The following is a 25,887-nucleotide window of genomic DNA, read 5'->3' as shown; positions in this document are numbered from 1 at the left end:
AACATTTAGATGTTTGTCACGGCCTGGTTCGTCATCATTGCGGCGATGTCTGAAGCTGGATCACACAGGGTTGATCTACCGCTAGACACAGTTTTGATGTTTCTGTAACTGACAATGAGTGAACATTCCCAGCCTTATTCTGAACACTGCTGTGTATTTACGTGCGTACATGGTGGCACACGCTAATTGGTGACTATGTCTTGCTCTGGCAACAACCGAAAACAAAAAAGTGTGTTTGTATAGTAGATGGAGATTTTGTTAACCAAAAGAACTACTATGTGTAAACGTCATTTGTATGTGAATGCTTGCTTGTCTGTATGCTAACAATGCTAAATGCTAGACAGGCAGCATACTTTTCAAAACGTTGCGGTATACTTCTCTTTGTTATCAGACGATCGGAGTATCGGTGTAACCAGAATGCTGACCCTGTGAACTTGCAGCCAATCCAGGTTGTCCTTGGCATGCTGGGATCATGTAAACCAGGAAGTGGTTGAATAGCTCTCCACAAATGAGGGAAACGCTGACTTTGTCAGCCGTAGATGGAATCTGTTGAGCTTTGTGAGAGAAAGCCAGCGACTCTCGCAGATCCCTCCCAAGTCCCCTTTTTCCCACCAGGAGGCCCAACCTCAGGCGTAACAATAGCTAGCTTTATCATCTAGCCTCCCTGTGTCCGGTGCTCGTGCTACACAGAGGGGTCCAGGTGGTCACTAACACTTTGATAAGGTGCATTTACAATGCCATGGCAGCCTTTAGTGAGGTACGGGAATATTGTGGGTCCCTAGAGGGTGATCACATGACTAGCACGAGCATGTTACCATGTGCCCGGCTCATACGATTAGGGGACATTTTTTCATTTTGGGTTCCTGACTCAGAAAATGCTCAGAACCTTCCATCTGAGTCCACTGACAGATCAGAGGAATGTGCCGATCAGAGGAACATGTAAATTATAGGCAGGGTTTCCCCCATGTAATGTGAACATAGCAGTGTGTGTACAATGTATTTGTCGGTGAATGAATGCTACAAACCTTCCAGATCCAAGCTAAGCTCCTGTGTCTTGCTTGCCACTCACTGATTAAAGTGAAGGGGTGTTAGCCCCGAACATAGCGACAACAGCCCAGGCTCACAGCTGCTTTCTTAAGGTGGACCAACCTTTAAGGTGGACCTGCTATATTCTATTTTTTGTGACGAGCCCCTCACCAGCTTTGACCAGTAACAGGAGGACTATTTTTATTTTATTTTTTAGTAAGAAGAATAGATTAATTTAAACGTCTACAAGAGCCAATCATATGAGTTTATATGAATGTAAAAATTGAGCATATGGTATTGTCTCATATCGATCACAGCCCTCTGAATTAAATTGAATCAATCAAAATCGTATTGTGGCAGACTTTATGATTCCAGAAAATATTCTACCATTGTCCAAAGAATGGATACAGTATCGTGATAAAGCTTGTGATAATTGGTTGACTGACTTCCATCTCCTGTCTGATCACAGCTATTGATAAAACAAGTCCAGCTGCTCAATATGACCATTAAAGACTCAGTGGTGACAGTCAAAGTAACTTCAGTCTGGTGTCTGATCTGCAGTGCAGCTTTATGCTTTTGTCTCACACATCAACACCCGATTATGATTGATTATTATTTTCCACCAACTTGTAAAGACACTGAAGGTTTTCTTTTTCCCTGCTGCTAGACCAACATATGATGTGATCGACCGATCACCCCGAAGCATTTCATCTCACTATCGATGTCATAAGGAGACGTTGCCCTTTTGTGTTCTGACTTCACATTTGTCCTCTTTGCCTAAAGTGTGTCTCCCTTCTCCCTACAGCCAAACCCTTCACTTCCAAAGTGAAGCAGATGCGCCTGCACAAGGAGGACTTTGAGATCCTGAAGGTGATTGGACGAGGAGCGTTCGGAGAGGTAATGCACATTCTGGTTTTTAAACTCCTTAACCAAGCAGCAATCCATTACCAAACATGCTGAGAACCCGCAACTTGGTTTCTCCTCTTGTTCTCTTTTTGGACAAGAAGCAGGTGTTGGGGGTTGATTTGGTGTTTTCTTTTTGTCTACTTGTCTGTTTTGACAGGAGACATCTTTGTGACAATAGCTGCCATTAACCGGCTGTATTGTGTTGTACCCTTAGACCTTAATACCCGAGTTATGAAGAGCAAGTGTTGTTGTGTTGGATGGTGGATCACTTTCTGCTGCATTCCAGCAGCAGTGCGTCGTATTGGTCTACTGCATGAGCATGACTCTACTTGCAGCTTGAAAAAAACAAAAAAACAAAAGTCTTTCCCATTTAGCCCAGGAACAGTGAAAGAACTCCAGTTCCAGTGAAACCATGCAGTTTGCTCTACTTCCTTTTTGCTCCAATGCACACCCGCAGGGACGTTTGCATGCATGTGTCACTGGGTTTCAGGTAATGATGTCAAAGCTGGGGAATGTCTGAGGGACAGGTATTGTGGTCCTGCAGCCAAGACTCCTACTTAATGTCGGTGTCCTGCAAAGACCTCGTGTCTTCCGACTGCCAGTTTTTTCACCATTGTGCAGAATCGTCTTGACAATTGCGTGTCCCATCTTCATCAGAGGTTTTGTTGGGTTTCAGCACTGAATTGATCACCCTGTGCTACACCCTTCCAAACACCGAGTCTCTGAAAGTGTTAGTCCTCATCTGTACAAACAGGTTAGCGAATTCCTGAGTTGTTTTGAAACACTCGCAGGTGGAGAGAGACAGAGGAGGATGCAGGTAGATTTGGGCACACCTGCATGAAGCTGCAGTACCAAATCAGAAAAAAAAAGAACTGTGCTCTCTGGGAGTGCTGGTATGTGCATGTGTGAGTCATGTGTCTGTATGTGTGTGTGATCCATGAACTGTGCTGCCTTTTGGTAACATTCCTCTGCCTTCTCACCAAGTCAGCTGTGCTAGAGCCACTTTTGTACGATCTCCCCATGGCTCAGCTTTTAGGATCCTCTCCCAGTGTGTTGTACTGTGGACATTCATGTGATGGCATATTGAACAGAAAGAAAAAGAAGTCAGGTGGAATTAGGAGCTTGTGGCCAAAGCTTTATGTAGTAGTGAAAAGAGTTGTCCTGTAAAAGCTGCATCTTTTCAATACCGGCATCTATGTGAGCCTCCTCGGTACATAAATATTACAAACACAAAACATAAATCCCTCTGCAGTGCATTAATCTAAAGAAATAAAGTTTTCACATAGCAGCTCTAAGACAGGGCACTTCAAGAATGTCTATGGCATTTTACACTGCATGAATTAGCCTAGCGGTTAGCAGACTTTTCCTTACTATTAGGTTCTCTACTCTCACTCCAGCATTGTTGAAACAGAGCAGCTAATATTGGTAGCGAGAGCAACAAGCTAGCGGACTGCCGGTGATCACACACTTCCCGAACTGATGGAACTGTCACTCTTCTGAGTGGAAGTGAATTGAAGTTATTTAACTTGTCCTTTGTGTGTTAATTGTAAAAAGTAAATGTTAAATGAAAGCAAAACACAGTGAAGACTCACTCTGAGCTGAAATGAAGCCAAACGTCACTCCGTCGATTCAGAGTTGTTCACGTCCGCGTCGTGATGCGTCTTAGAATCAAGACCTTTCCACACCTCTACGTCTGACCTGAGGTCAGATCAAACAAACTGTGTTTTGGGAAGACCTCCTGGAAATTTATTGTCGGCAGTTTTGGAGATTTTGAAGAAAACTGAGCCCAGACCTGAGCCTGAGGCATGGGAACAGAGAGACACAGAGCTGAAAAGAGACCGAGACGGAGATAGAGACTGACCCAGATGGGCAGACACAGGAAAGCAAAGTAAAGAACAAATACTTGAGTCAGAAGGGAGGGAGGAGACAGATCTGGAGCGCAGGATGTTTTGATTTCATCCTCCCATTGTCAGCAGCAGGCAGAGAAACCGTGCGCGTGACGTCCGATGAATGTACCGCCCTCCTGCCTCTGAGAGGACCGGCCCCAGTAGGACTTGGTCGCCTCCTCACCAACGCAAAACGGCCTAGTGGTGCTCGGCCTGGTGGGTCCGTTAGCTGACATTACTGCAGGAGAGCAGCCGTCGGAGGAGACGGTGCGTACAGGAGCAGCCCATAGAGGAGGAAATGCGATGCTACCAAGAGGACCAATCACAGTTGTCGTGGTCACTTCGACGTGTAGTTACATTTTTGGTGCACGTTGGTATGCATCTACACCGATTCAATGCAGAAGTTCAAACCGGCTTTTAGAGGTTCTGTTCCCAAAGGCTAGCCTTGCTTGAGATGATAGTTTGTTGTAAGTGTCTCGGTGCTGTAGCAGTTTTAGCAGATAGCTGGTGTACTCTTAGTACTTGGCCTGTGGAATAGTTAGATCAGCTGCTGTGGTGTGTTTTTTGTAGACTGAGTTGACCCTCTCCGCTAACAAAAAAAACAGAAACCGCAACACAAAGTAAATGCGTACAATACCTTTATCCATAAATAGTGAGGTGAACTCTCACTTAGTCTTTACCTGGGTCCTGCAGCAGACACCAGGCCGGACAGGAAGGACAAGATGAAGGAAGGAGCAGTGGAGAGAGGAAAGGAGAGATGGAGAAAAGACAAAAACAGTGCCCCCCCCCATCTCCCCCTGTCCTCCTCTCTTCCTCCTCCGTCCCTCCTCTCCTCTGGTGAGGGATCACTAGGGGAAATCCAAACACTGCAGGAATGTTATCATTGTATTGCATTAGCAGCATTCCCCAGCTCATTTAATAGACTACAGACCCCTCTGTTGCACAGGGCGCCTGTGTTTGTTTCACTTCTCATCCGTGTGCGTGTGCTAGTGCGTGTGCAGTGCTCTTATAAATTCCTGTCTGTCTGTTTACTTGCCTGTTATTTTTTGTCGCTTTTCCCCCCCTTCCAATTTATGCATATTTTCATGCGCAATTAACCATCAAAAAGGCTAAATAAAAGAAAAATGGACCTCTCCTTTGAGAATGAATAGAATCCTAAAATAAGTCAGCCAGGATGTGAGTTTGCATGAGCGTGTGCTTTGGCTGTGGGCTTGCAGGGCTTTGTCACAGCAGCTCGCGCAGCTCCTTTTTTGGCCAAACGTGAAGCCAGAGCCGAGGAAGTTTGTCATGGCAGTTATCAGTGAAGGGAGAGCTGGCAGTTATGTTGTTAAGACGGAACAAGAGGGGTATGATGAACACAAGGGTGAGCACAAGAGTGTGAACAGCTGAGCGGTCTGAGGTGGTGAAGGTGAGAAACTAACCGACAGGCTAACACTTGTAGCTACGTGAATTTCCAGCATTTACTTCACTTTGCAAATTCATCGCTTCGCTCAGTCATGTGGGTTCAAGTTCAACTCTCCAGTTTCATCCAGAGGAGGTCCAAAATGTTGCCAGTATTAAATGTATATAATACATGTTTGAGGACATACAGTATACTAAATACACAGGATGCATGTATGCTGTGTGATGATGATGTTTGAAAGTGTGAAAGTTGTTTTTACAGTTTTTAAACTTTTCATTGCTTGTTTGTGATTTTAATAGTTCAGACCACATATGGCTGGGCGACATGAAGAAAATCCCATATCACAATGTTTTTGACCAAATACCTCAATACTGTAGAGTTGACTGAACCGTTCCTAACGCATCTACCGGCATCAGAACAGGAAGGCTGGATTTGATATGCTGCCTGGGCCAAACGTCACATTGACCAACGGTGCTACTCCTCGCCAAGTTCGCGAATAACTTTTATGCACGTCTGAAAGCGCTGGAAAAGCACAACGTGTGGTGTGAGAGAGGAGTCCAGGGCCCAGTCAGGCCGCAACATGGGAAAACAATGGTTTTGCGGGCGACGTGTTTGCAGCGACGCGTCTCGCTCAGAACGGCCTAAGTGGGTAAAGGCAACTAATAGAGCAGCAAGAACAGTCTGGTGAGTGACCAGGACATCACTTTACCGTAATGCAGCCTTTAAAACCAGGAAAAGGCAACAATTCTGCCATATTTCCATTTTACAAAATCCAAAATTTAGGGCTGCCCTCAACCAAAGAAGTTCTTAGTCCAGTAACAATCGTATGATTTTGTTGACTAATAGATTAGTTGATTTAATCGAAGGATCTGTAAAACGAAAGTTTCTTGTGTTTTCCATAGATGTGCTTCTAAGTCATTCAGCATGAAAAAAGCATAAAGAACGACTAATGGACACATCTTTAGTAAACTAGGACCAAAACAAGTTGACTAATCAACTAATATCTAAGACGATATCTAGTCTCACGTCATCGAGGTAATACCGATGTATTGCCCCAAATCTGTCCATTCACTATGGGTTTGTCCTCATTTACAAATGATTGCACACAGTGATTAGACCAGTGCTCTAGTTTTTCCCCTCATAATGCAGACTTTGCTAGCAGGAAGCATGAATCACATTTAAGTATCCAGCGGTGTGTGTGAAGAGTGTGGATGTGGATCCAGGCGGAGTGCATCTGTTGGCCTTTTAGGGGAGGACCTTAGTGTCCATGGTCACTTCCTGTCCCCTGCTTGGCTCTGCTCAGCTTTCCCCTTCTTCTCTACATTCTGTCCTTTTCTTCACCTCCTTCCTCCCATCTCTTTCTCCTCTTTCTCCTCCTCCTGTCCTCTTCCAATCATCTCTTCTTTTACTCTTCCTTTTCAGCTTCATTCATTCAGAGTGATGTCCTGAGATGATCTCTGGTTCTTGTACTGTTTTACTGCAATACAGCTTTTTCAAAGAAGGAAAATTGTAATCTGTATTGTTTTTTGTAGTTTAGTATCATTAGTGAAGACTTGCTTTGTTTCACTTCTAAATTGTATGCTTGTTGTTTTTGGAGCTGTGAAATATGATCCCATGTGATATACCATCGTCCTATGTGTCCATCTCTGCTTGCTTCAGGGAGGAGATATTGCATCAGTCTGGTATTTTTGCTACTGGTCTGTGGTTTTAACACGGGTCACATTCTTTGTTTGACTTTGCTGTCACACTAACAACTAAAACGTGTCATTAACACGCCAAACTCTTCTTTCCTCTTTGCAGGTTGCGGTCGTAAAAGTGAGAAACACCGACAAGGTGTTCGCCATGAAGATTCTCAACAAGTGGGAGATGCTGAAGCGAGCTGAGGTGAGCGCCACTCACAGGCGGTTAAAAGCTTTCGCTGGGGTGCTTTTGGATACGGGGGGCTGTAAAGAAAGTGTTGTAGACGATTTATGATCAACCATCCGCACTCAAATCAGGCCTTGATCGCTAAATGCTTTGCAGAACATGTTGCTGCACGAGCTGCCGATGCATGTTTTTCTCATCGACCTCTTCCTGACAGTCTGACATTCCTGTTGCTCCCCTGGGTCTTTCAATCTTCATGCCTCAAACGTCACAGGCTAAAAGTGTGTGTGTGTGTGTGTGTGTGTGTGTGTGTGTGTGTGTGTGTGTGTGTGTGTGTGTGTGTGTGTGTGTGTGTGTGTGTGTGTGTGTGTGTGTGTGTGTGTGTGTGTGTGTGTGCGCGCTAACGCCTTGACATGGGAAACAATGTAGAGCAACAGATGCACTGTAGACAGATGCACGCTAAGCATGTAATTGTCAGAACATCAAAGTCCTGTACACGTATTTTTAAATACTGACATTCGGATTCTTTCCTTCCCATCAGAGGGCCATACTTGGATGTGGTGTTGATTTCTATTACAAAGCGTTCCATTGACACAGCAATATTGTCACCGTTAACTGAGTGCACTAAAGCACAGAAGCATACATGTGTCTACCAGGGTGGTGTAGCGAATACTTAGAAACTGTCTCACATCTGCAGCACCTTTACATGCACACAAGACACCTGGTGACTGGATCCTCTCTTTTATAGCAGTGAATCAGAAAACAACATGCTATATAACAACCTGGTTAGGTGGGACCAAGGCATTGTCTCACAAATAAGTCTTTGCACTCCAGCCCCAAGTGCTAAACTTTGAGTTTCGAGTCCTAAACAAGTCATAATGCGCTCCTCATCAAATGTAAATGCCATTAGAGTTCCCAGCAGATCATCTTTGGTATCATTTATTTTCAAAGTGGTGCTCAGTAACATTAGTTCTTCATGGTTCTCTCCTGCAACTTGATTGGATGCTGTGGAATTGGTTGAAACATAGTGGATCTGGGGAATTAAGTGTCGACCTGCTTTTTTTGAAATTAGTTTTCAAGGCGGGTCTAAAGTCATCAATCTTGTGACTTGAGTCCACACCTCAGATGGTTCCTATAAAGTCTTTGGTTATGAAGCCGATCAGTAACCAGGTTTCTCTTGTATCTTGTACCGTATTTCTGAACCAATGCATGAGTTATGTAAGACTTTGTAGCCTGAGGAGTTTTATTTTGGTCAGAGCATTTGGACTGACAGAACAGGGTGTGTTACTTTTACCAGAATTTGTACTGTTCAGCTGTGGAAATGATCTTAATTACCTTTATTTGAGTTTCACTTTTATTTAGTCTGATTTTGAATAGTTAATTTGGATCCACTGCTACAAGTAATGATCATTCCTGTTCCTCACCGTGCTAATGTTACAGGTCTGTACTATACAGATGTATACTGTAGATGACCAAGACATTTCTCCTGCAATAACCTAGCTGTGTTAGGTTCCAATCAATCAAAGGGGTTTCTGTTTAATGTCTGAAATCAGAAAGCTGGAAACACCTCGGTTACCTAATGAATGTACTTGTAAATGCACAGCCACCAAGCTAAAGGATTAACAAGCATCCTCATGCTGAAGTTTCCTTGAGCCCAACTTCTTCTCTATTGGCGCTTCACTAAGTCCCGCCCTTCAAACTGCACAGACTGGCCAATCACAGCTTGGCAGTGGCCAGGGTCCGACAACCATCTTGTTACACCGCGATATGTCTCTATGTAAAAAACCTGTGGTGCTAAGAGTACTCTAGCATGTCATTAACTACTAGCATTAGCACTTCATAGTTATAAATACGGATAACTTGCACGCATGCTCACCACATTCCGACATGTACCGCTGAAGGTTCTCCCACGTTGCTGTCAGAATGTGTGACATTTAATCTTCGGGGTAACGTGTTGCTGCATCCTTCTTTAGACGGCGTGTTTCCGGGAGGAGCGGGACGTGTTGGTAAACGGGGACTGCCAGTGGATCACCACCCTGCACTACGCCTTCCAGGACGACAATAATCTGGTAACAGAGCTTTCTCTGTCTCCTCCTCTCTGAATGTGTGTGTCCTCATGAGCACCAAGTTGTTGTTTTTCCACCAACCTTCATAAGTGTATTTCCAGGAATCCATCTGCCAGGTTTTTAACCTTTCTCTGTGAACTTTTCACCTTTACTTATCCGACGATCACCCTGCCTCACTTCATGTATTTCAGCACATTCATACTTTCGTACTTTCCAAAGTTACAACCACAGTCTTCCACTGAGTAGCTCCACCTGCCAGTTGGTTTATAGAGAACAGCACCACCTCTGCATGATGGCTGGGGACCTGCCAGACGCTGACCAGCACATTCACTTCTCACCACAAAGCACAACACGTAGAATGGAACTGCAGGAGATTGGGCAACAGAAGCGAACACGTCCAAAAGAACATTTACATAAAAGACCAAAAGAAGACTTTGGAGCTCGCTGACTTGTTGTGGGCCAAGCTCTGCCTCGCTCTCATTGGCTGCTCTCTAACCTGACAGTCTGTCCTCTCCTTCTCTGTGTGACCCAGAGATCAAATGCCAGGACTGCTTATCATTCCGACTCCCACAATCTCACAACAAATGCTTTACCCGGGACTCTCCCCAAAGGCTTTAAAAATATACACCACTGCCCGTCCAGCTGTCTATTTTTAGCAAAACCCTCAAAAGTGAAGAAGCGTTTAGGTGCTGGCTGCCTCACAGGCTCTCTTCAGTAATGACACTGTGAGAAAATAGGATAGACTTTTTCCTTGTGTGTGTGTGTGTGTGACTTCCTTATATTTTTTTCTACATGAATCATCTCACTCTTTCACACCGTACTGATCTTTTTCCGCTCTCCACTTAGGTTAATTTCTTTTCAGATTCAATTATGTCTCTGTAGCCGTGTTTCCATTCACATATTGTATTGTGCATTTTAAATTATCGCATTAGGAAAGCTGTTTGGAAAGGGCAAAATTTGATAAAACTTCCTCAATTATGAGGAAAAGTTTTTCCGCTCACTTGAGGAGTTTTTTTGCTTTTGTCCATGTGCTAAATGGGATATGGAAATGAAAGATGAAAGACCTGTAGAACTTCTCCAATTAAAACAAAAAACAAATTTCTCGTTGATAGTGAGATGACCATGGCGACTTTTTTGTTTCAGATTCGCAACCTATTCTTCTTCTTTGTTTAACTGGCAGACACGCGTAGCCTGTAGCGCCAACTTCTGACCAAACTATGCCATGGCAGAGTTTATTATTAACAGCTGAATAAACTCTCCTAATTCAACATTTTTGAAGTTCACTTAAAATTTGCTTGACAATTTTCTGGTCTCTCTAGTACCTGGTCATGGACTACTATGTGGGTGGAGATCTGCTGACTCTGCTCAGTAAGTTTGAGGACCGGCTGCCGGAGGAGATGGCCAAGTTCTACCTGGCTGAGATGGTTCTGGCCATCGACTCTGTTCACCAGCTCCACTACGTCCACAGGTGAGGAGCGGGCAGTGTGTGTGTGTGTGTGTGTGTGTGTGTGTGTGTGTGTGTGTGTGTGTGTGTGTGTGTGTGTGTGTGTGTGTGTGTGTGTGTGTACTATTAGTTCAGTGCAGAGGAACAGATGATGGACGGTGCAGTGTGTTGACATGATTCTTGCCGTGTGAGCAGTTTTCCAGCTGTGGGAGTAACTGCAGCTGAATGAAAATAGTGGAGAGTGTGTGTGCACATTTTTGTCGTCAGTCATCACTCTATGTATATGTACATATGTATATCATCTATCTATATGTATATCTGAGGGTATCATAGACAACCTCTATAATATACTCATATTTTATAGATAAGCAACTCCTACAGTTTTGCTCAGCACCCCCCTCACAGCTTGTCTCAGCTGCCCCCTAGTGACCCAAAAACACAACCATGTATTTCAGGTTTAAAGTAAGAAGCATCCTAAAAACACAACATAAATGGCAAAAGCATTTTTCAGCCAACAGAGGATGCCCTTGGGAGCAGGAAGTTTTGCTTTGCCAGACAGGAAGCGATCACATCGGCTTGTTAACACAATTACAGTGCAGCATTCGCCAGGGGGGGGGGGCCTCGTCAGAGCAATTTAGTTCAAGGGGCAAAGGAAAAGGTGGCTAGAGAACAAGGGAGGGTCAGAAAGAGTAGGATAAGGCTGCGCTGCTTGGTGGGAAGACGGTTTGGGTGTGTCTGCAGTCACTCTGATCTCTAATACGCCACTGAAAGTCAGACGGAAAGAAGTGTACTGAGGGACGACGACAGACCTAAACAGAGATGTAGATAGACGTGTATAAGTAAAGAAAAAGGGAGTGAATGAGAAGGGACCAGGGAGCCACTAATTGCATGGTGTTATCTGGGGGCCGTGGGTGGGGGTTGGCGGCGGAGACGGAGATGGAAGGAAGAAAAAAAAAATAAGGGACAGGCAAGAGGACACGGCACCGCTTCTCCTCGTGGACGCTTTGGGACAGTAATGATGGGGTATGGGAGGTGTGTGGGTGGGGGTGTGGTGCGGTTCCCTCCCCCCCATGTACCAACTCCCCCTTTGCTCTCTTTCTCACTTGCGCACATGCTCGTGGGAGATTTGCATGCTTGCATTGCAGATGGGTGGAGACGGCCAGGCAGGTCCCCTGAGGAGGGCGTGTGTGTGTGTGTGTGTGTGTGTGTGTGTGTGTGTGTGTGTGTGTGTGTGTGTGTGTGTGTGTGTGTGTGTGTGTGTGTGTGTGTGTGTGTGTGTGTGTGTGTGTGTTGGGCGCATGAGGGTGTGTGTCTGCTCAGAGATAGTGTGTATGTGGGAGTTCGGTGCGTTTCCTTTTCCTCTGACAAAGTTGGAGTACAATGCATTAACCCCGTAATTGAAGACTCTATGTCCATTAAGAGAAAACCAACCACCCTCAATTCATGGCTCACTTTCAGTTCCACCAAACACACACAAGCAGGCCGCCGATGGGAATATATGTGGGCAGGTTGTGGCCGTACTGCTGCACAATGGTTTCCCTGCTTTCCTCTTGGGAATCACAATTGTCTGAGATGCCAGTTTCTTCTGGGATAATTTCAGGTCCTGTACTAACTATACTGTGACCCACCCTCAAGTCCTTATCCTGACTTTTAATGTCACCTCTGTTGGTCTATAGCTTACGTTAGCCATCTGTGTGTTGGTGCCACAGACCGGGGCAGTACGGTCCGTGTACGTTTTATAGTTTGTTTATCAGTAACTTTAGCTGTTCTTACGAATCGTAAAAAAGCGTTTCTAACAAGTGGCTGAAGGAGACTACTAAACATCATCACACCAAAGACTAGACCACCTTCAGTTTACTGGTGGATGAGAAGTCATGTGACCATAGTGTAGTTTGTTTACTTCTGATAATTGCATTCACGCTTCTAAAACCATAAAAGTGTTCATTTGTGAAGGTTTTCTTGCTGAACAAAACGTATAAGTATCATGAACGTTTGTTTGTCACAGAGATTATTTTCTGCAATAATCCAAACTCCAATGGAAGAATCACATTGGCTTTTTGTAGAGATAACCAGTGTGAAGCTAACTTCGTGGTTGGCCTAATATATGTCATCCCTGCAGCTCTCTATGGTGCATTATGTTCACCAAATGTAGTGCTCATCAAGTCATCATGATGTAAAATGGATCGTGAGCTAATGTTTGCTGGGTACCCGCTTTGCCAGAGTGAAATTATGTTCCGGGTCCCTGGATGGGACTGCATTTTACATTTGGTTTGCAAGCTGTAAAAATAAATAATAAACATTTACATATTCAGTTATAATAAGTAAAGCATCAGAGGAATATTTCACAGTCCTCATCATCGATTCCAGCTCAGGACTCTTCCTGAGGTACTCAAGATTCATCCAGATATAGTACATAAGATATATGTGAATATGTATGTGCTATGCTTCTGGATATGCATTATTGCCACAATGAAATTCATTAAAGAATAAGGCAAGTGTTGAAACACATTTGTTGTCTCATGGTATTTATCATCATGTTGCCTCACCATAAGTTGTATTATTCAGACGGCTAACCTTTTGGTCCAAATGGTGGTTTTAGGCTTTTTCCTTGTGTTGTGAAGTAGTTGACCGTGCCACAATGCTGGCTCATTTGAAATGAATATGTGCAGTCCTGTTGACACTGATGAAGTTGAAAAGATCCCAAAATGAAAGAAATGAGGAGCAAAGAGCCTCGGGGTCAACCTTCTGTCCCCCTCAGAGTCCCATGAGAGCCGGCGTGTGTGTGTGTGTGTGTGTGTGTGTGTGTGTGTGTGTGTGTGTGTGTGTGTGTGTGTGTGTGTGTGTGTGTGTGTGTGTGTGTGTGTGTGTGTGTGTGTGTGTGTGTGTGTGTGTGTGTGTGTGTGTGTGTGTTAATTTATTCAGTGGTCAGTGATCCGCGTGGCCTCCCAGAGGGGCCGGACAAACGTATCAATAGGCCAACTCAGCATGGCTTTGTGCTGCCGAGCACCACATCTGTCTGCCGAGTGTGTGTGTGTGAGTGACACTGCGTGAGATAGGGGGATTCTGATGTAGTGAGAGTGGCGATGGGGGTTGGTAAAAAGGGACAACAGTGTGTGTGTGGATGGACAGAGGGACAGATGTGATCCTGGAGAGAGGAGGAGGGACCAAAACAAATGAAATGAGATGTCTTGAGAGGGGCTGACAGTTGAGTGGGGTCTTACTACTGTAGAATTCTTTGTTAGTGTGTATGTGTTTGCTGCAGTGTGTGTTTTCCTATTGCTTGCAGCCTTTGTGTGTTTTAATATTGATCAGGGCCAATTGCCTCTTCACAGCTCAGTGAGCTAAAGAACTTCCTGGTCATTTTAGTCCCGGGACTACTTTTCGAGGAACTAGAATATTTCTTCAGCCCCGTTGTGTTGTGTGTTTCCATAGCGGTCTGAAGATCTGGAGACTGATGAGAGCCGCTGCATAGTATTTACTGATGCATGTTGGATGTAATGAGGAGGAAAAGGAAATGAAGAGCGTCTGTCTCCACAGTAAATCATCTGTCGAGTGTTTGATGGTTCTTTATTTGTGCTTGACCAATCAGTGACAGTCATCCCCGCAAACCCCACCATGAACGTTGCTGTATTTTCAGAAAGTGCTACCCCACTACCATGGCCTTTTTGAGGGGTAAAATGTCCCCTGAAGTTAATTTAGACCCTGGTCCCTGAGGTCAAAACACTATGAACACTCAAAGCTTCCTTGTCTGGGAGAAAAAGGGGCTCAAGAGAGATCAGGTCTTTCTGATGTCTTGGGTGTTAGAGGTATTCTCCACCTGGATAGAAATGGACGCTTGTGATGCCAGATGTCACAGTAGTTCTTTGAAGCAATAGTCCACAAGCGCTTGGCCGGAGCCATGTGGACGTGCCTCGTCTGTGCAGTCTCCAGCGCTGCTGCGGGGCCACTGTAGTGTGCGTATTGCAAGGTGGCGTCCAGATGGCCCTCACAGATGGAGGCCGCGGTCTTAAGAGGAGATTACCTCCCGCTATTCTCGTCTCTGCGCAGCTCCTTAAGACCGCGGAAGCCCTGTGACACAGTAGCCCAATTAGCTACGCTAACCAGCGTAGCCTAGCACTAGCTTAGCACCGCCTCCTCTCTGGGATTCGTCCATGTGTGGAGAGCTAAACGTGAGTCAGCTCCTGTGCTGTCAGCCTCCGGCGGTGTGAGCTGGGGGCTTGTATGCGGCTGCCCCGATGAACAGAGGGCTCATCACAACAGTCGGTGTGAGGCACATTAAAGGAAAGATCATTTTAAGTGCAGCAGCGGGGGAAAACATTGACATTTGGTGTCTGAGAGAGAAAAAAGGGTTCAGGGAGATTTTGAAAGGAGGAAGGTGAAAAGACACATTTGCTGCTAGAGGGAGAGAGGGGAGTGGGCGGACGGGGGCTTTGCAGAGTTCTAAATGGTTTATCAGCAGCACCAGTACCCCTCTCCCTTACCCCCACTGTGCTGCTTGTCCTCCACACGCACATGGACAGACGAGGGTCAACTCAACCACAAGTCTCTGGAACAGATTAAGGCTTTCCAGCAATTGAAGCACCTGTGAGTGCATGCGTGTGTGTACACACACACACACACACACACACACACACACACACACACACACACACACACACACACACACACACACACACACACACACATTCACATGCCCACAGTCTAGTCCAAGTGTTCCGGGTGTCATTCATGATTTGTAAGGTCGACCCTTCCCGTCAAGATTGCGTGTGTGCCTGGTGATGGATAGCCACTCTAGTGATCGCACAGTCCTGTGTGAAATGAGTACATTTATTTAAGTAGTAACAAATTATATCCACATCCTTTGTCACTGTGAAAGTTAAGCTCACTTAACTCATTAGGTATCTTGTAAATGGAAAAATGAAATGATCAAGTCCTCTGTGTTTATTTTAGCCTTTGTAACCCAACAGACTCGGTACCGGCTCTGCGCTGGCTATGAATTGCGATGGAAGATGGTCTATTTATAGAAGATGTGCACGTTATACTGTTTTGAAAACATGGGGCCTTCAGCTTTAAAGTATGTAGTAAAGTTTGTAGTCTTATCAGAAAGTATTTAAATAAATACAGTTGTAAAAATGTAAGATTGATCTTAGTGAGCTCACTTAAACAAAGACAGAGAAAGAGACAACTTGTAAAGCCCCTCACTCATAAAACACATGATGCATGAAACAAAAGCGATTATATCCATACCCATGAAATAATCCTAAAAGCATAAAACAAATAAAATAACATTGGATAAAATCCAACACATAAGAACACTACAGATACAACACTAGCACCCGTAGTGAAATAAGCAGCAACATCAAACGACCCACAAGATAGAGTGCGTTAAAAGCAATTATTTAACCTGCCGACTGGCCTTTGTCCTCATAAAACTTTTTCAAAGCCAAGCTACTAAAAATATTGAAACCTGCGTTCATGATGCTTACTTGCTGGCTGTCTTCTCACCTCTTCTGGTGCGTTGGCCCGTTTTTTTGGCACATTACCGCCACCTGTGGGTCATTGTATTTTGCGTCACCAGCAGAATATTACGTGTGCATATTCGTCTGCGTGCACACACACAAGAACACCAAAAACAGAGACCCTCTCATAAAATCATAGCACTGCAAGAGGTCAGATACTCCACAGGGCACCTTTAACTTATTGTTTGCATTTAATGAGACCGAGTGGACAGCTCTTCTAAAGGCTGAACATGTTCCAAAGGTTCTGTTTACCGCATTAGACTATTGCAACTATTTTTTCCCCCAGCGAGAATGCCCCAGTGTGTGTCCCAAGCCCTCCATTATGTGTAGAAAGCGTAGTGTAGAAACCAAGATAACATTCTCAGAACAGTCCTCTGTCTTCACACTCTAATGTCTCTCTGATAGTATGACGGTGAGCGTACGTCCCGTCAAGTTCATACTCCAGGTCCTTAGCGTGAATGTATGCACTCGTGCACTGTGTGTGGTCGCCATATAAAATGCTATTTACAGTATCTGCTTTGGAAAGCGATGTCTAATCTGGAAGTCATCTGTGAGCAGTCAAGATCTTTAAAAAGTAACCCATGATGCAAGCAGTGATTTGGGAAAAATAAGTGTCAATAGTTTTGGAGCCCGACTTTTATGAGTCTACACAAGTCATATATGTGCACATATTCCTTTAATTATGTGGGCGGTTTTATAGGTTGGTGATATAGCGGCGTATCTACAGTGATATCTAAGCCGGCCCCTGAGATGAGACTATTAACACTGCTGGAAAATGACAGGGCCTTCACATCTGGCTTTCAAGAGGTCTCTAGCTGAAGACAGAAACATCAAAGACAATTCTTGTCTGCTCACTCTTTTACAGGAAAATAACCTCTCCCAGGCTCTTGTGATTGTCTCATGTATTTAGTGAGTAGTTAAGAAGAGTTTAAGGAAAACTCCAATCAGAATGTGTGAATTTCATGAGCTTTAAAGGAATACCTAACCCACAGAATGACCCCGTGTTATTCTGTTTCCCTTGAATTCTTGAAGAAAACTTTTTCTTTCTTTTCTATTTCATCCACTTGTGATTAGTATTGATATTGGTATAGTCGGTGTGTGTGAGTCAGACGCAAAGTGTGTGTGTGTGTGTGTGTGTGTGTGTGTGTGTGTGTGTGGGGGGGGGGGGGGGGGGGGGGCTTGTGTTGGGCATCAGGTTTATTATTTTAAGCAGAGTCATGCTCACATTACGGCACAGAAATAGCAGCAGCTCACTTCTGTGTCCTGGGACATAAAGTGTGTGTGTGTGTGTGTGTGTGTGTGTGTGTGTGTGTGTGTGTGTGTGTGTGTGTGCTTTTGACACTACTCTACAGAGTGTCTATGTGCCCTCCTCCATACCTTGTGTATTGAGCCGTGTCGTGGTTCTCTGTTGATAAGAGGGCCTCAGACACGGGGCTGGACAGGGTCTGCCCTCAGGGGGACTCAGTGGAATGGTCAGGCAAGGACAGAGTCTATATTTAGCCACGATGGTGGGACACAGTGACGTCTCTGTTTCATACCAGTCCAGGCCAGCGATCATTGGGGCCATTTAGTATGATTTAACAAATATAACATGGATTTAAACCACAGATAAAACAGAAGCAAACTAAACAATTTTTTGATTCAAGTAGCACAAGCTGAGAACCCCCACCATGGACACCGAGAGCAGACTAGACCAGAGATCTACATCAGCACCTTATTCCCTTTAGGATATGTTCCTAACAGTTTGTTGCTAATAGAAAGAGAAGTTACCATGGCGATGGCTACTTACAGGAAGTAAACAAATGTTTCATAATGTTGCAAATAATACATAACTAACACAGAGCCACTTCTTGGACTAATCTCTCTTGAAGAATAATCATCAGCTATTCAGATAACGGACTACTTACCTAGTTTGCTGGTTAAATAGTATATTGAGATGGTGCAGCTGGACAGAAAACCTGACGTAGCAATGCAGCCTACCAGCTGGAGGCAAGCCACGTCTGTACCTACATTATACACCCGTCATCAGCAGTAGTAATGCAGAGCAGATGCAGGTTGAGGGAGATCTACAGTGGCCGCTGTGTGCACATCTGTGAAAGAATGTGGTGTGTGTGTGTGTGTGTGTGTGTGTGTGTGTGTGTGTGTGTGTGTGTGTGTGTGTGTGTGTGTGTGTGTCGTCCCCCCCTCAGACGCTCTCTGTTCACAAACACAAACATTGAAGGAGAAGTGGACTGGGGAGTGTGTCTGTTTAGGACACAGGGTCTGTCTTTAGTGAGTGGGAGTGTGTTTGTGCGTCACATATTTCCTCAAACGGAGTGAGTGTTTCTGTGTGTTTTTTAAAAGCTGTTACTGTGCGCACACACACACTTTGTGCACTGCTAATTCCCACAACATTTTCCAGTGTTGATTCTTTCCTGTGGTCAATTTAGACTTGTCACGCCGCTGATAAATGGGCAGGGGGGGGAAATTACACTTAATTGAATCATAACTACATATGAATTATCACACGCTAGCTTTACAGGCAGGTTGAGACAGTCAAATTTCCCCAGGTCATGTAATTTAGTTTGATAATTGATGTGGTGGTATGAGACCGGGCTTGTGTGTGTCTGGAATGTCCTATTGGTGTTGTTTTGAAGTGGTTTTCCTCATCTTCCTCATTCTACTCTGAGGACTCACTTGCTCACTTTGTCTTCTCCCTTCTTTTTCTCTCCTTCCTTCAGGGACATTAAGCCCGACAACATTCTGCTGGATATGAACGGCCACATCCGCCTGGCCGACTTCGGCTCCTGCCTCAAGCTCATGGAGGACGGGACGGTACGTTTTTTTTTTTTTTTTTAAACCACACTGCTGCTGATGCCTCCTCCTCTGGTCCAAAGCAAACAAACCAGAGCTTTACTGACCTCCTCGTCATCCCCCGGGGGTCTCCCAGGAGGAGTGTGTGGTTCAGCTGCTTGGCTGTGCCTGCAGTTTATGATTCAGACAGAGAGAAAAAATGTTCCCCTCAGGTGTTACATAACGACAGGATGAAATGGATGATCAGAGAAGTGCCTCAGTATGTCCCTCCGATGTTAACGTAGTGATGAGGTTATGTGATCATTTGGAAAAATAAATGTAGGGCTTGTTGGACGCTTCGTCTCGGACTAAAACGTCTAGATTGAAGCTTTGAATCTGAATACTAAGAGAGACGAGGCCAACATCTGCCTTTTCTCTTCCACTGTGGCACTTTTGTGAGAATTCATGATGAAACTGCTTTGATTTTAATTCCAGATTCAGCATCAAATGTGCATTCTAAAAATTGCTTTGATAAAATGAAAAACAGAGTTCTTAAAACAGTGTGTAGACATGGGCCATCATCCTGTAGTGGAGGTCTGAGAGCTCCATACGCTCTTTGTTTGGCTGTTTGGTGCAGCGGTTGTATTCATCTCGCAGGCTTCCTAGACTTCAGCCTGTAGCTCATCATTACTTTCATTAGCGTGCTGAACCTGGACACTGAAGTTTCTTGCATCTTCGTATATACGATTTTTAGGATCAGGTCTTGACTCTTGCCTTTGTCCACTCTTCCAGGTCCAGTCCTCCGTGGCGGTGGGGACTCCCGACTACATCTCCCCAGAAATCCTCCAGGCCATGGAGGATGGGAAAGGCAAGTATGGACCTGAGTGCGACTGGTGGTCCCTGGGCGTCTGCATGTATGAAATGCTGTACGGGGAGACTCCTTTCTACGCAGAGTCCCTGGTGGAGACCTATGGGAAGATCATGAACCACAAGGTGAGCTCGTACAGTTGATTCTGCTTCTCTGTAGGTGTAAATGACATGCTAATACATTGCCATGGCATATCGATGCTGCAGTAAAGGAGTTTCTGAGCATAAAGTAGAAACAAAGTGACCAGTGACTGTGCATGGATAGAGGCACCCTGTCTAGAAATGTGAAGGCTAGAAGAACCAAGTCAGATCTCTGCTGCCTCTAATGCACATCATCCCGTCTGGCACAGGAGCGCTTCCAGTTCCCACAGCAGATAACAGACGTGTCGGAGGACGCCAAGGATCTAGTCCGCAGACTCATTTGCAGTCGAGAGCACCGATTGGGCCAGAATGGCATTGAGGACTTCAAGCACCACCCCTTCTTCATTGGTACAGTCTAACGTCATAAATGTTCCCATGTGTTCCCTGATCTGAGTGTTGTTTCTTTTTCAAATATAAATATGCATCTCTAATTTATTTTTTATCTATAAGTGTTAGCTTATTTGGTACCTCAGTCATTTATTAAATTATTTTCAAAATAGCCTAATTTAATTTTCTCCTACTATTCTTTCTACCAGTCTTATATTATGCTATACTCGTTATTAGCATTAGCATCTTGTACATAATTTATTGTTGGCACCATTATTGTCCTTTGTTCTATTTTCTTGTGATAATGTGCGTTATGTTGTTCAGGCATTGATTGGGAAAACGTTCTGACGTGCGAGGCCCCCTACATCCCAGAGGTCAGCAGTCCCACCGATACCTCCAACTTTGATGTGGATGATGACTGCCTGAAGAACTCGGTGAGGGGGTTGTATTCATATTGTTCATTATCGTGTGTGTGTGTGTGTGTGTGTGTGTGTGTGTGTGTGTGTGTGTGTGTATGTGTATATATGTATATATATATATATATATATATTTTTTTTAGAATTAAAAGTCTCACTTCTCTCTCATGTTTTCTAATAATCTTTCAGGAGACCATGCCCCCTCCCTCTCACACTGCCTTCTCTGGCCACCACCTGCCCTTTGTGGGCTTCACCTACACCAGTAAATGGTAAGTGCCAAAACAGATTATATATAAAGGGTTATTTTTAACCCCTCCCTAAATTTAGACTTGGTGTCTTTTTTTGGGGAAGTCATCCTTCACACTTCATGAATATAATTAGTGGGTCTTTAGTGAACAGATGATCATTGTTAAATACTTAAGGGGAGAGTCATTGACAAAGGCACAAACATAGTTTTTCATGCACTGGTCAGTTTAGAGATTTTGGGCTATTTTGTTTCCATAGAAATAGTCTTCTTTAAGATTAGTGGAAGGAAAACATCCCAAATACACATCTAGGTGTTTATTTTAATACGTTGTCTATTTGTGTCGTTAGACTTTTCTGAAATTCACCAAAAGTTACCATTGGATAATGCCTCATTTGCATATGTAAACATAACATTTCAGAAAACCTGTAATACAAACAAAATAATATTCTCAATGTAAGTAATCAACTGGGGAAGTTTCATGGTGATATCTGTTAGTTCATCTTGTAAAGACCAGAAATCTCCACTTCAGCAGCACACACATACACACGCAAGGGTTTGCTCATATATTAGTCATAGCCTGATTTATACAACATGTTTTTACTAAAAACATGGAGAAAATAGATTTTTTATGTCTGTTGACAGTATTTTTTGCTTTATGTAATGCTACTAACAAATATCCTAAATTTCCTCTGTAAAGTTTCATGGTACTATCTTTTAGTTAGAAGTTTGACCATATTCACCTGTAGGGTCTCCCCTTTAAATAAATAGAGGCGTGGCATCTTGTCACAATCTATCATAAAATGTAATTGGCCATTCGAAATGGTCAGCCTGCTCCTCATCCGTCTAAAGAGGTGTAGGAGTGCTGAAGTAGCCTCCCTCCCTAATAAGGTGGTGTTCACACTGAAGGCTACCCGTGAGAAAGCAACAAACCCACCACTTACCCTCTTATCTCTTCAAGGCTCGGTGATAACGGCCTTTTCCCCTCTTTCTCTCTCTCCTCTTTGCCCCACTCTGTCTCTCTTTCTCTCTCACATCTTCCTTTATGTCATTCCTCTCCCCCTTCCTCCATGACTCAACATCCTCTACATCTCTATCTCTTGTCATCCGCTTCTCTTTCTTGTTGCCCCTCTCCTGCTGTTTCCCTCCGGTCTCTTTCCCTCCCTTATCTTTCATATTGAATGTTCTTACACTGTTAAAACCACATTATGCTCATTTATCCCCACTCGTTTCATCCACCGGTACGGTTCTCATGCCTCCTGCACCTTTTCCCCGTCCTCCTCCCCTGTAGTTCCCTATCCGACCGGTCTTGCCTGCGACAGCTGGCGGGAGAGTCGGATAAGGCGGGTCAGGACCAGTTGGACCTGGATGTCCAGCGCAGCCTGGAGGACAGCCTGGCCACAGAGGCCTATGAGAGGAGGATCCGCCGCCTGGAGCAGGAGAAAGTGGAGCTGTGCCGCAAACTGCAAGGTGAGGCTGACGAAACGGCTCGTCTTTGCAAATTGAGGCTGAGAGAGTATAGCAAAGCACAAAACTTATACCTCCTACCTGACCGGTTGCAGAGGCGACTCAGACGGTGCAGGCCCTGCAGCACCCAACAGGAGAGGGCCCTCCCAGCGCCAACAAGGAGGTGGAGATCAGGAGTCTGAAGAGTGAGATCGACATCCTCAAGAAGCAGATTGCTGGTCAGGATGTTTCTTTTTTTTGTTAATATTTAGTTCAGCCCTGTAAATCTTTTCATACACCAGCCAACCGAAAGGAACATTGTTTCCACCAGAGTTTGAGATTAATAAAACTCTAAACAGAACTTTGGAGTATTTGTAAACCTTGGAAACAAACTAACACAGCCACATTCAAATTCTGTTACAAGTTAATGTAATGTTTCATTACGTTTGCATGTGTGTCAGACTCGGGCCAGCTTGAGAAGCAGCTGGAGGACGTGTCGCTGGCTCGCAGAGACCTGGAGGACTCATCGAAACACGCCAAGACTCTGGAGAGACGGATGAAGAGCGTCGCACAGGAGAAGGATGACATGCACAAGGTAGAACCAGCCTTGTTCTGTCTGTGCATGGGTTTTGTATTTTCTGTATATTAATTTAAACACTGTGCCCATATTATCTATAGTAACAAAAATGTAGCACTTGGTCTCTAGGTACAACAATACTTCAAAAAATACTTCAGTAGTATTTTCTTTTTTTTTTTTTTTACTTTTTTTGGAGAATTGTACCAATACCAGTAACTAAAAGGCATCCGATACAGCCTAATCTATGAATCTATGCTCTGATATTATCATTTATCAGCTCATTTATGCGACACGTCACTGGCGACCCGATCCGTACATCCTGAGTGATGCTACTGTACATGTGGAACCAGTACTACACACCTGTAGTTAAACCCTCTCATGCACCCTATTTTTCCCTCATACATTGTGAACAAGTCTAGCTACTTAACGTTAACTGTTAGCAGCCGGCGGGCAGCACAGTCTTGCTCAGCTAAATAATGGAACTAACAGCTGTTAACAGAGGTTGCAGTGTGTTACAGTATGATGCGTTCAAGCCCTGTTCTGTAAGAAATAACTACTGGGCAAAGTTAAACTACAACATTATCAAGATGTGTTCAAATGTAATATTTTAAAATGTAGTTTTTGTCAAGGACACGTTTTCACAGGAATGTAAAATAGATGTTAGAGGGAATGACGACCTGTTTTAAAACACTGGTTTCAGATTGCGAATCGGCTGATACACAATACCAAGTTCAAGTATCTGGAAGAAAAGAATCTCAGAACGTCTTTACTTTGCTATAGTTGTAAGACATGACGATAATTCCATGAAAGTGTGTGTTTGATTGTTTGAGGTTACTTACAGTATGTTTATTACAGTACTTTATTTTAATAAAGAAAAACACTTTTCTTCACTTGAGCACTTTAAAAGAAACCATTTTTGATTAAATGTCCTAGAAGTCACTGTAAGAATCTGAATGTGTATTTACATCTTCCTTTTTTCTGGCCAGGATCTTCTGGAGGCCAATGAGAAGCTGAAGTCTCAGTCCAAAGAGCTGAAGGAAGCCCACAGCCAGAGGAAACTGGCCATGCAGGAGTTTTCTGAGCTTAACGAAAGACTCACAGACCTCAGGTAGGATCACCGCTCCAGACCATTTCCCAAAACAAGGACTTGAATGCCCAATTTGTTAGTCTAGTCATATACTACTTGCTCAGAGTTTCTCCGTTTTTCCCTCACCTTTGACTGAACCTTTCTCCCAGGTCGGTGAAGCAGCGCCTGGCTCGCCAGCTGCGCGACAAGGAGGAAGAGATGGAGAGCCATGGTCAGAAGGTCGAGGCTCTCCGCCTTGAGGTGCGGAAGGCCGAGAGGGCCAAGAAGGAGGTAGAGTAGTCTCCCCGTGGTTGCTAGCACACCCTGTTCTGTCTCCATCCACTGGTTGGTGCACAATTCAAGCTTCTACTGCCTTCTGTGTATTGTAGAAATATTTACAGATCTCCATGAATATTTAGACAATAGATTAGAAACAATGTCGCAGTGGCTGTAGAATGGGAAATGGTGTATCGTCTATGCTTGCCTCCAAATCAAAGTTTTTCTGCTCGAATCAGATGGAGGTGCAGGCGGAGGAGCAGGCGGCGGAGGCTCAGAAGGAGAGGAAGCTGAGGGAGCGTAACGAGCAGTACAGCCGACAGCTGGAGGAGGAGCTGGAAGGGCTGAAGGTAAGTGTGCAAACAAACACAGCTGAACACCAACCTGTCCGTCTACGGAGCCTCTGTGCAGCCTTAAAAGATAACACTTCAGACCAGCAGCCTTTTAGACAGCTGTGTGTTTGGTCTGTGCTAATCTCTATAAAGAGATTCAGTACTCGCATGTAGTGTCTGGAGCTTCTGGTTTCCCCTTGCCCCCTGAAGCTTATCTGTCATCAGACCGATGGTTGATGGGTTCTGAGATTGGCTCTGTAGTGACACAAAGAGTCTTATTGATCCCTTCCACGCTCCTTTCTCCATACTTTACTTATCTTCATCTCACCCGACCCCCTCCATTTTTCTCTATCTCCCCACCACCCAGGTGAAGCAGGCCGGGTCCTCTGCCGGCCCGGCTTCGGCGGACCAGACCCAGGAGGTGGGCCGCCTGCGGGGCGACCTGGAGAAGAAGACGGTCCTGTACGAGGAGGATTTGGCTCGCAGGGAGGCGCAGCACGGCACCGAGCAGAAGGCCCTGCGCAAGGAGCTGCGGGATGCCGAGGGCCAACACCTGGCCCTGCAGAAAGAGATCCTGATGCTCAAAGACAAGCTGGACAAGACTCGCCGTGAGAGGTGCTCTTTTCTTTCTGTTTCTTCATCCGATCAAAGCACATGTTTTTGTTTTTTTACTTCTGTATTTCTGGTTTAGTGGAGTCCAATATCTCGGCTGTCATGACGTTATTTTTCCTTTATTGTCTTTTCCAGTGATGATTGCGTGAGGTAATTACCACCAAAAAGTCCCTGTCTGGTTTTAATGTGTAATAGCTGTGAAGTGCTGTTTCTTCTGAATAGTTATATTTGATTATAATATTATTAGACTCTAATAGTCATGCTGCCCTTAACCAGAGAATACATCCTGATGCAGATAACCTCCTTGCAAGGGTTTTCAAATATTTTCAACTCTCCATATTGACCGCTGTTTCTCAGGAGGTGCATTAAATCAAGAGTGCCGTTTCCAAGAAGATTTCTACTGTTTTAGAGAAGCCGTCTACCGATGAACTGGTTGCTGATAGAAGTGATCTTATCACCATTTCTTTTAGAACAGTTCTCTTATCAAGCCTTGAATGAGAGCTGTTGATGTTTACCTCAGTGGGTCACATCCTGAGCCATGAAGCTGAAGTTGAAAGCAAATATCCAAGTGAGGCAGTAACAGTGCTGTCGAGATGATACATTGTCATTTTACATATTTACGTAACTCTTGGGTTCATCTCTGAATAACACCATGGCAACTTATATATCTTATTGTGACTTTAAGTGTAGATGTGAATG

The 25,887-nt window shown here is 44.5% G+C and overlaps 1 protein-coding gene across 5 annotated transcripts in view; it reads left to right on the top strand.

Moving 5' to 3' along the window:
• The window catches only part of cdc42bpab (CDC42 binding protein kinase alpha (DMPK-like) b), a 74,855-nt gene that overhangs the window by 27,254 nt on the left and 21,714 nt on the right, over window positions 1-25,887 (top strand). For 3 of the 5 annotated variants that reach the window (XM_068708684.1, XM_068708686.1, XM_068708680.1), the window contains exons 2-17: window positions 1,832-1,923; window positions 7,021-7,104; window positions 9,057-9,152; window positions 10,469-10,617; window positions 18,833-18,926; window positions 19,677-19,877; window positions 20,102-20,240; window positions 20,544-20,653; window positions 20,825-20,904; window positions 22,171-22,349; window positions 22,442-22,564; window positions 22,787-22,920; window positions 23,889-24,010; window positions 24,139-24,259; window positions 24,484-24,594; window positions 24,944-25,191. In XM_068708684.1, coding sequence (XP_068564785.1) covers window positions 1,832-1,923; window positions 7,021-7,104; window positions 9,057-9,152; window positions 10,469-10,617; window positions 18,833-18,926; window positions 19,677-19,877; window positions 20,102-20,240; window positions 20,544-20,653; window positions 20,825-20,904; window positions 22,171-22,349; window positions 22,442-22,564; window positions 22,787-22,920; window positions 23,889-24,010; window positions 24,139-24,259; window positions 24,484-24,594; window positions 24,944-25,191 — 2,083 coding nt within the window. Of the gene's footprint in view, window positions 1-1,831; window positions 1,924-7,020; window positions 7,105-9,056; window positions 9,153-10,468; window positions 10,618-18,832; window positions 18,927-19,676; window positions 19,878-20,101; window positions 20,241-20,543; window positions 20,654-20,824; window positions 20,905-22,170; window positions 22,350-22,441; window positions 22,565-22,786; window positions 22,921-23,888; window positions 24,011-24,138; window positions 24,260-24,483; window positions 24,595-24,943; window positions 25,192-25,323; window positions 25,339-25,887 lie in introns of all 5 variants that reach the window. The other 2 variants (XM_068708685.1, XM_068708681.1) reach the window with 1 other exon arrangement.

This window comes from Cebidichthys violaceus, unplaced genomic scaffold (assembly GCF_023349555.1).
Source record: "Cebidichthys violaceus isolate CVI_PGR_0920_01 unplaced genomic scaffold, fCebVio1.0.p SCAF_14, whole genome shotgun sequence".
NCBI classification, from domain to species: domain Eukaryota; kingdom Metazoa; phylum Chordata; class Actinopteri; order Perciformes; family Stichaeidae; genus Cebidichthys; species Cebidichthys violaceus.
Note: the sequence above shows the minus strand (reverse complement) of the source record. Positions and strands in the feature narration are given on the sequence as shown.